This window comes from Halyomorpha halys, unplaced genomic scaffold, assembly GCF_000696795.3.
Source record: "Halyomorpha halys isolate HHAL.00 unplaced genomic scaffold, Hhal_1.1 Scaffold299.1, whole genome shotgun sequence".
NCBI classification, from domain to species: domain Eukaryota; kingdom Metazoa; phylum Arthropoda; class Insecta; order Hemiptera; family Pentatomidae; genus Halyomorpha; species Halyomorpha halys.
The window spans coordinates 292,292-303,194 of record NW_027107963.1 but is presented as its reverse complement, the minus strand read 5'-3'; the positions used below and the strand labels follow the sequence as shown (position 1 = coordinate 303,194).

Sequence of the window (10,903 nt, the reverse complement as noted above, 5' to 3'; positions counted from 1 at the left end):
TTTTTCTATACTTACTGTGGTTGTTATCTTGTTTTGTTTTTAGCCCTGAAGAAGGCTAGAAACTCTAGCCGAAACGTCGGCACATTAAAATAAGTTTATCATACTTATTTGTGTTTTCATTGACCACATCCCCAACCATCTTCTCCTCATTTATCATCCACGGTCAACTATCTCTCATAATTATAAAATGGATACTAATAATAATAAAATAATATATGAACATTTCAAATAAATACAAGTTTATAAATGAGTTTAATAATAGAAAAATAAGTAAACAATTAAGACCCACAAAATTAAATTAAAATTAGAAATCTAAATCAATTGGTTAATAAAACAGTTCACTTGGTAGTAGTAATAACAATACTTATACTATTAGCAATTGGTTAATACACACAATTGAGTATTGATTTATTGATTGTAGAATTATGTAATATATCAAAATTTTCCTCAAAAACCTATCTTAATAAAAAATAAATAAATTGTTTGATTTATGCTACTGTATTTTTCAGTACATTCTGACAAATCTATCCAAATTTGAATCCATAGCCTTATTGTAATGTTAGGGGTTCCTGTTTATTATTTTTAACTATATAAAAAAGATCATTATAATTGAAAAATAATAGCTAACAGTAGAGGGGTGGTATTAAATATATACAAGATAAATGGGTAATTACTTACCAATATTTGATTGTTAAACGTTATAATAATAGATATTTCTGTGTAAAATTATTACAATCCACAAAATATAATTACATTGACAAAGAATCAATATAGAAAGGTTATTTTAAAAAAAATAGTACTCTTTGTAACAAAGTTTTTATTTCATAAATATTAATTTGTACAATACATATTACATTACTTCAGAATACACATTTATATAATACATTTTTCTTTTCTATTTATTACATATTTTTTACATTTTGGTCTATTATAATATGAAAAAATACATGAAAATAGTTTTGGAAATGAAATAAAACAGATCGTTGTTAATGATTATTACAGCAATATATGTATAAGGTATTATATTATACCACAGAACGTTGTTTTTGTATAATTTCTTATTTTGGTTATTAGAAGGTTTAAAGAGTTTGGTTAAAATTAAAAGAAATTATGAACCAATTTGTATTCTTGTATGGTGTCTATACTTAATTCTGAATGCATCTTAGTTATTCTTGTGTAATATGTTAATAGTTAGCAATTTTAAGTTAGTTGTTTTGGAAAACTTGTCAAGTTAATTAAATTAATGAAGCTCCACATAGGACAGGAATATGTTGAGTTAGCTCTTAATAATGATTCATTGAGTGTCAATTTATTTCTAGCAGTTTTGAATAGTTATTTAATTTTTTTCTGAAGTATTTTGTACATTATTTTTCTTACATTTTTTAATTTTAAATTAATATGCTGGATGAATAATAGTTTATTGTCTTACATACCTTCTAAGTAAAAAGATATCATGCACAAACAAATGTTAAAATTACACTTACAAAATATGTTAAACAAAGTACAGGTATCCCAATAATTCTGAAGATGAATTAAAAGTCCCTATTCTCATGTTGTAAATGAAAAAAATAAATAAAGAAGTAATTTTTTAAAAAAATACCTGTATATTAAGAACTTATTTTATTTTTCTTAAACCTCCCATTAGTTGCAAAACTTTTACTGAAGCTAAACAATTGTAAAGGATTGTGAAACTGAACTTTTATTTGTTGTCATTTATGGACTTTTGTCACTTTCTTACATCTTGCTCAAATATTAACCTTACAGAGGAATGTTCATATTTGATATTAATAATTCAACTGCACTTAAATATATCATACCTTAGACTATTTATATAAACTAACTTTATTCTACTTTGTCTGATTAATTTTGCCTTAATTTTCAGAGTTGCATATAAAATGTTCCCGACGATGATGGAATTTTATGAAACTTATGGTTCAAGAATAGCCGATCGAGTAATGTTTCTAAAACAAGGAGAAGATTGGGTTTCTAACAGGATAGCTGCTTAAATGTGATTCAAAAACTACCTTTTTAAATTCTATATATAATTAAAAAATATATATTCTAACTTTCTTAATAAAATACTTTATTAAAAACTGGTTGCATTTTTTTGAAACTCTAATTAATTAATCATCACAAAATAGACTTCGCTGAACTTGATAAAATTCTATTTCAAAATACCATTATCGATTTGATTTCCTATAGTGCTATCTCCCTCATATTTTGTGATGTTGATAAATTTCTCATGAACGAAACATATGCAACTGTTTAGCTGTTATGCATTTTTTTTTTTTTTTTATATATATTTTCTTATATATATTCTTCCTTTTCTTAACAGAGTTTAAAGAGAATTAATAAAAAATGGAGAAATATTAAAAAAAAAATTAACTAAGAAAAAATCCTTTCATATGATTACCAGAGTATAAACTTAATGAAATTGATATGAGAGTAAAACAGCTGCTAGATGAACAATTTAACCATATTGTTATCGTTAATAATTATTTTAAGCTGGTTTGATCAAATAGTAATATTTTTTCTAAACAATAATTGGGTACCGGTAAAGAGTTACCACAATATTAGTATAATATTTGATTATTTTAAGAATTTTTGTATTTATTTGATGGAAAACTTATTTATTTATAAGTTAATACACCCTATCTGCATTGTATTGAGCATAATTCTTGCTTAGATGTTAGTCTTAATTGATATTAGGCATGTGTTACTGAGTTAAATTGTCCTGTCTAAACACCAGCTTAGGCTGAGCTAACTTCACAAATTAATTTGCTTAGAAAATATTATCATTGTATTTTATTTTTTATGCCCCCCTACCTGGCCATTTCTGACACATTTCTGAGGGGAGGGAGAGATATCTACAAGGTACTAACGTATTCTATCATTGGTAGGGGTGGAGATGGTGGGGACAAGTTTTCATTTTGTTGGACTGCCACAAAAATAAAAGTATAACCTCTCAGGCCAGATTAGAATCCGCTCTGCTGTAGTAACAAGGGAGCCAAAGCCCACGCTTTAACTCACTTACCCTTCAGTTCAGATTAATATGATCGGTTGGTCTCCTGTTTGGTTAAGTCCCAAATAGTTGAGCGTAATAATTAGTTTAGTTGTGTTTAATGATTGATTAATTGTACTCTGCCATACTAAACAAATTTTGGGGGGATTAGTTAAGCAAGAGTATTTATTTGTCTATGGGCATATCTACTTTATTTGTGGATAAGAGAATTCATCATAGTACATGTAAAAAAAAAAACTTAACTTCAAAGATTTGACACACTTTTATTCCACAATTTTTTTCCTTAAATATTACCTCTTTGGCAAGGACTTTGCTCTTTCAAGTAAAGATAAGACAATATGTCACTACCATTTTTGAAAGATATGCTCTTAAAAACTTTTCTTAATAATGATTTTGTCTATACTAATTCACTAAAAATGTTAATAAATTTTTGTTTACAAGTTTGCTATTAACATGTGCAATCAAAATATTTTTTTCAGTTAAATGTTAATTACGCTGTGCATAAAACTATCACTTAAATGACAGTTGTATTTCTGGCAGGAGCAAAGTAAGAATTATTTATTCACACTTCGAGAAACCCATAAATAGAAATTTTTATCACAATAGGAAAATAAAATTTGTTTGAAATTTTCGCCTTTCAAAGTGGCAAGTAATAGGTCTATGATACACCTATCAACCAGATTTTATTATATGCATAGTTTCAGTAACATGAATTCTTTTTTTCACAAAATACTTTGAACTCAGAATGGACAGACAACTTAACTTACCTTGAAATCATATGACAACTTTGAAAAAAGGATCACTGACTTTCATTACCTGAACGACTGCTACATCATAAAAATAAATTAGCACTTACTAATTCTTATAAGCAATATGTTTCTTAGACCAATTTGGACACTCAGATGTGAGGCTCCAGCTAATAACCACACTTCTGACCATTCACATCTTTCTTCCATTCAAAATTCCTTCAGTACCTCACCCACTGTCTCTTCTATACCACAAAAGAAATCAATGCACAAGGACCTAAATACATTATTAGTGACTGTCATAACCAAGGAACGATATAAACATTTTCATGACCCTCTTCCTGGATACTCAAACCTGCTAATTATTTATAAAATACTTTCTGTATTAATATTATTAGTAATAATAAGAAATGCATTTTTTGAAAATATAGAAAACAAAATATAATTACACAAAATAAGAAGTGAGAAATATATTTTTTCTTAGAAAGGTTAAATGGTATTCTTGAGTTACTTTAGTACTACAGAGCACACTTGGAATTTCAGGTTACCTTTGGGCTGATTGAACTTTGTGTTGGCAAACTATTTACTAGTTTTAATAGTATTCCTATAATAAATAATTATAGGGATTTTATTTTACAACTGTTTCATGTTTACCATGCTTCATTTTTGTTTCATGTTTACCATGCTTCATTTTTGTTTCATGTTTACCATGCTTTATTTTTGTTTCATGGTTAACATTCTTCATTTCTTCAAATTTACCGCCCTTCAAGTTTGTTTCATATTTAACATTCTTCTTTGTTTCATGTTCAACATCCTTCTTTTTGGTTTTCCGCCTACACTTTAATTTACTCTTCACAAATTTAAAACCAATTCTAATTAGCCTGAAAAAAATGAGGATAACATCTACGTACAAATGAATATTACCTCTTACAAACGCATTTGAATGTATCTTTAACTTCTTATTTTCCAGCATCACTTGAGTGTCGAACATCAAATACTGTAAAAAAAAAATTAAATTATGAACAAAAATTACCAATAACATATAATTATAAATTATAGATCTATAAAAATTATATTAGCCCTGCACTCTAAACAAACCTTCTAATTTTGTGTGAGTTTACATTTAGGTGTTCCAAATTTATTTATTCTTATTGTTTATTTTGTTAGTTGTGTAATCTATTTTCATATAAATAAGTGAGAAATGAATACATTATATTGAACGTATGATTTGACATAAAAAGTAGACATAATTGTTCTTATTTTTATTCCATACTTGGTCAGTTACGGTGGTTGCTCTAAGGATACACAACCTATTCTAATCACAGTGGGAGGGTCGAGTCAAGCCACACAGGCCGGATTTGAATCAGCCCCATTGCAGGTTATTCCATGCACTTAGAGCATACTGGAGGAATGCAGCCTTACTGATAGCCCACTACTTTTTTTGATGGAACTCAAAATGGCTCTGAAGAGGAAAAATAGAGGCCTTTTTGGCTGGGTCTCAGAGAATTAAGTCCAGTGCACCAGTCTATACCAGCAATGTTTTTGTACACTGGAAAAAATCATAATGGAAGAAATCATCAATTCAACTTCAACATTTTTTTTTTTTTTTTATTATGTCTCCCTTACTTGTCATTTCTGACATACAGGGAGGGAGAGGGGTTATCTACAGGTTACCACCGTATTTTAACACCATGGCATTTCTGGGACTGCCACAGAAATAAAATTTGACCCCTCAGGTAGGATTCGAATTGAACTGCTGTAGTTCCCAGGCTGCAAAGACCAGCACCTCAACTCCCTGAGCTACAGGCGGCCTTAACTTCTTCAACACTAACTCTATTCTCCTTCTTCTAATTTAAATTACCTAAATTAATACCCTAACTTTTCCAATGATCAACCCTAAACAAAGGTAAATAAGTTTACTAATTTACTTTGGATTTTGTTTTTTTAAATTTTTTTGAGACCCTCTTTCTGGACATCCGGATATACGGTGGGAGGTGATTGTCTACAGGTTACCACTCTATTCCAACCATTTGGAGGTCAAGTTTACATTTCGTGGGACTGCCACTGAAATAAAAGTTGAACCCACTAGCTGGTTTTGAACCAGCGCTGCTGCGGTCATGAATTAATATAAGTTGACGTTTTAACTCCCTCGGCTGCAAATGGCCCGTTTACTTTGGAAGTGCTGTTAAAGGGCATAACACTTTACAAACCTTAGAAAGATTCACTAGACAGGATGGTATTTTAAAAACTAAATTTAATCCCCCCCTCTCTTATGGTATTGCTTTCTTATTCGTGCCAAATTCTAGCATGGAGGGGTCTCCATCTAACAGTGCTAAGCCTCAGTGCTTAAGTTTTTGGATAATTTTATAGTATTATCCTGAGAGATAAACACTTGGAAGAAAAAATTGTGCTACCCAACAGCATTGTATTTGCTACATGCGCAGCCTACTACAATAGTCAAAAGAATTTTTTTTTAAACTTATAATGTGTTTATAGGAATAGTATAATTTAAATTAATCTGTAATATATAGTGGTAATATATGAATTTTTTTCCATTTCATGTTTTGGATTTTTTTTTATCCATTTTATACAAATTACATTATATTTTTCCCCCTTAAATAAATATATAATTTAATATTTCTACAAAATAAATTGATAAAATTGTAAATATAGTAATAATATTATACACTTAAAAATCTTACATTGTTATTCTCATAAAAATCTAATATAGTTTCACACATAGATCGAAATTTAATTATATTTTAAAAACACAACTAATATTAACAAGGAAATAAATTGATTAAAATATATTGCTTTTATTTACTTTTTTAAAAAAAGTGATAAATATAAAAAGAAATAAACATAAAAACGATAAATATAAAAAGTAATAAAGAAAGAAAAAAACGCTAGATATTTCATAAAATATCCGCCCATTTCATAATAAAAAATTTGCTGTAGTTGCCGAAATGTAGCGGGAATAAATACACATCATATCGTTAATTCCCTTCAATTTTGGCACACCTGAAAAAATATTAATGTAATGTAATCGATAAATCAATTTTAGAAGATCTATTTCACCTAAATAATTATAAAACAAATATTTCATAATACAATCGATTTTGAAATATTTTAATATTTTTGGGAAATTTAATTCTTTACTCCTTCCCTCCCACAGATTTTTGTAGTAACAACTCTGTCGTCAATTCTGAAAAAAAAAAAAATGATAAAAGTAAAAAGGTTGTTAGGTATTTGTTTACATACCAGTGATAGGAGAATCACTGCAACCCCAGCATATCCCAACTGCATCAGCTTGAAGCCCGTAAGGAGAATGATGAAACTAGCCACAACTCCATAAATGCAGAACACGACTCCAAGAACACAGCAAATCATGCTACAGCCAGCAACGTCACACTGAAATATAACGCTATCTTAGTTAGGAGTCCATTTTTTTTTTTAAATTATGGTTCTTTGGGCCGTTAAAATATAAATGATATGTAAAAATGATTTATAAACTATATTTTGGAAGTGCTGTAGAACAACACTTTACAAACTTTAAAAAGATTCACTGGACAGAATGATATTTTAAAAATTTAATTTAATCCCTCCCCGCCCGCCTTCTTATGGCATTGCTCTTCTTCTCTATCTTCTTCTTCGTGCCATTCTAGCGTCCAACGCTACCAAGCCTCACGGTCTAAGTAGAGTGGTTTAATTTGTTGGATTATTTTATAGTATTGTTAGACAAAAAAAATTGTATTGCTACATAAACAGCCTGCTACAATAGTCAAACGAACTATTTTTTAAAACTTATAATGTGTTTATAGGAATTATTTCTAAAATGAAGAGACAGAGGTTAATTAAAACCGTCCTTAGAACTGGATTGACGTGTTCCTTGCAAAGGTTCTGTGCAGCTTTCGGTGGAAACCGTTTTATTTTTATCAAAATTCTAGTCAATTTCTTCTGGACAGACCTTAGAGGTCTAAGGCTTCGCGTGATGTACTACGGAAATACATCGCGCGTTCTTGACGAGGATTTTATAGAGTGGGTTCGTCACTCCCACGCCTATTTTATTGAGTGCCTCCCAAAGGCTCACGGACCTCACAAATGTCCTGGGGGAGGTTGTGAGCGAGTATTATGTAACTACATGCTTGAAAAAAAAAACTCAGGTAAGGCCGGAGCTCGAACTCACAACCTTTGGGTTAGTAGATACGAGCTACCACGCTGCTACCATCGCCCCCAATCAACTTGTAAAATACTTATTAAAAAGGATAATGGCTATGAAGCTGAATTTATTAATGGTGGTTCTCCTTAGGCAGTTAGATGAGCGATAAGGAAAAGATACTAGTTACCAACGCACCACTAAACCTTCCATGAGGGATAATTGGACAATCGTTATTGAAACGATGTTATTCGACAATAACGTTGTAAAAGCAACTATAATGATGTGCCAGTAAATGATTTTGACAAGATCTAGATTCACGGGAAATCTAAATTGAAAAAAAAAACCAGCTGTAATCTGTGAATTCGAGAGGCAATCAAAATAGAGGTCATTTCTGCTTTTTTCCCCAAAGGTTAATTAACTGTTAAGTTTGACAAAAAACAACAGTTTATAAAACTGGTGTTGTCTGACGAACGAAATGAGTCAGACAACACCACTCTATTAGTTTTAGTTCTCGTCATTATTTAATAGTTGGTAAAAATAACTGTTGTGAAACAACGAAACGCTTTATGAATTAAATCAGAAATTCTTGGATTTCGAAATATATTATTTTTCAATTTGATTCCATAAATGTTTTATATAATTCGTTATTTCAAATATCATTATGCTACTCTAGGAAAATTATTATTTTCCATCAATCATTTGAAATAAATACTCAAAATGATGACAAAAAAGAACTAAAACCAATAATACAGCTAACGCAATAGCGATTGTTTTAATAAAACTAACCAGAAAACCACCTTCACTGTAATTGTATAACTACTTTAACGAAAAACCGAATTTACAACACAAATGACAATCTGGAGAACACAATCAAAATAATAGTTGTTATTAGTTTTAAAAGAAGTACTGTCGCTAACTAAAGTTTGTCGTTCTTACTCCCACCGCTAATTCAACAAGGTGACGCAAGCAAGAGGTCTGGGTAAACCTATCTCTTGATTTGTGTGAAAAAATAAATTGAAAACTCCTCAGACAGTATCTCTAGTATACCGATGTGCAATTAAAGCACAACCTCTCGATACACCTCAGATGACATGGGGCACAGCGCCTCCACCAGTGCGGTGGCAACAGGTAGCACTAAAACCACTTGAGCAGTGGTCATCTGTGAATATTGTATAAATTGTAAATACTTGTAGATTTAGGCCTAGGTCTTATGTTCATTAACACATACCATTGGTGTGCCCTCTATCACGTAATATAACCTTAGTTATAAAATTCGCCCATAACCACACTACACACGTGTTTCTAAATGAAACCAAGTTTCAAAGAAAAACAAAATCCCAATATATATCATATTTTATATACCAAACTAAAATTTCAAATAGGGGCTTTGAAAAAAAAAACCTCAGAAGAAACTCATTCGAGACATGAAAGTTGGGATGAAAGTTGAATATCAGTCCTAGATAAGAACCGGGAAATGGTGAACTGAATGTACAAATATTATTTGGTATATTAATACTAATTAGTCAGAAAAAAAACTGTAGATAATGTTAAATACAACAATACTTGAAAAACTATATGGACATCACACTATCGCTTTCAGATGACCCATATATCAATAGCCTTTGTTGAACATTTAAGTCTACACGTTCTTTTGAAATACTTTGATTAAAAAAAAAAATAATAATAAATGCACAATTAGCATCTTAAAAATATTTGTCTTTAATTATATTCGGAAAATATACTTTACCGGTCCAAATCTGGCGAGGACAGTCACAAATATTACTACTGAAAATAGAATACCAATTATGAAGACTAAGATGGGCAAGCGGTTAACACAGGCGTAGGCTGACATGCCTAGAGCCAAGAAGAAAACCTACAAATACCAGAAGGTCCAGTTAGGCATCCAGTAATATCAACTGTTTAATGATACTAAATAAACATTCCTTACCATAGAAGTTATTAATAAACATTCCTTACCATGGAACTTATTAAAAAGAAATTGAGCAAGCGATGTCTTCTTAAAAAATTGAATAAAACCAGTAGTATATATATTGTGCCAGCTATCCCTCTGTGAAAGTACACTGTAATTTATATAATGGTTTAAAATAAGGTTTTTTTATAGGAAAATGTAATTATTATAAACAACTGATTTTATTCTTTTACGGAAGATTGTTTACTAAATATATTAATATTTGTACTTGCAATTTTTTTCTTATCTTTATCTATTTTATTTCCATTTTTAATCCACGTTTCGGAGTCCATTCGCCAACTTCATGATTACCTTTTCCCTATTGTACTTATTAATTATATTATGTCATGGTTTATATTCTTTATAAACCAAATTATTCTTTGTGCACTACCAACTAACGAACTAGAAAAGACCACGATACGTCGAGGGGAAATGAATGATTAGTAAAAACAATGAAAAGGAATATAAATTTCACAAATATTACTTAAGCATCATAGATTAACCAATTCCGAATTTGAATGTTTATAGTGTTAAATCATTACGATGAGCAAATGTGATTCTTTATGTTCAATATTAGCTGAATAGTTAATCCACTTAATTTTTGGTGGTGGGGGGGGGGGGGTTCGTGGGAAGCCTTATTCTGAAAATATTCAAATTTCTTTTTCGGGAAAAATATACCAAGGATTTTTATGAGGAGAAATTATTATATTGCCAAGAGATATCACATTTGAGACGTGTGGTTCGTCTTATAGGTTGGACCCAAGGCTTATAAAATTAGTACTAATTTATAATAAGTACAGTACATAATACTTCTTAATATATAGTATACAAAATATGGAATATATATTTGTAAATTATTATTTATACTACAAATCTTGGGTTGGACTCTACCCTTCGATTTAACTTAAGTTCCTTCGTAAAATCCTCAATGCTCCTTATTTTGTTACTAATAAAACCATCCATAAAGACCTAAATGTTCCTTATGTAACCGATCTAGCCCGAACCCG

The 10,903-nt window shown here is 30.0% G+C and overlaps 2 protein-coding genes across 11 annotated transcripts in view; one reads left to right on the top strand and one right to left on the bottom strand.

Annotated features, from left to right (window-relative positions):
* The window catches only part of LOC106680935 (pyridoxine/pyridoxamine 5'-phosphate oxidase), a 43,815-nt gene extending 41,722 nt beyond the window's left edge, over positions 1–2,093 (top strand). For all 4 annotated transcript variants that reach the window (XM_014420975.3, XM_014420971.3, XM_014420972.3 and 1 more), the window contains one exon: positions 1,883–2,093. In XM_014420975.3, the coding sequence (XP_014276461.1) occupies positions 1,883–2,006 (124 nt within the window). In that variant the 3' untranslated portion in view covers positions 2,007–2,093. The remainder of the gene's footprint in view (positions 1–1,882) is intronic.
* A 1,547-nt stretch (positions 2,094–3,640) lies between these two features.
* The window catches only part of LOC106680926 (protein lifeguard 3), a 16,721-nt gene continuing 9,458 nt past the window's right edge, over positions 3,641–10,903 (bottom strand). For 4 of the 7 annotated variants that reach the window (XM_067046336.1, XM_067046334.1, XM_067046333.1 and 1 more), the window contains 4 exons: positions 9,876–10,008; positions 9,675–9,800; positions 7,030–7,179; positions 3,641–4,765 (listed from right to left, as the gene is read on the bottom strand). In XM_067046336.1, the coding sequence (XP_066902437.1) occupies positions 4,397–4,765; positions 7,030–7,179; positions 9,675–9,800; positions 9,876–10,008 (778 nt within the window). In that variant the 3' untranslated portion in view covers positions 3,641–4,396. The remainder of the gene's footprint in view (positions 4,766–7,029; positions 7,180–9,674; positions 9,801–9,875; positions 10,009–10,903) is intronic. The other 3 variants (XM_067046337.1, XM_067046331.1, XM_067046332.1) reach the window with 3 other exon arrangements.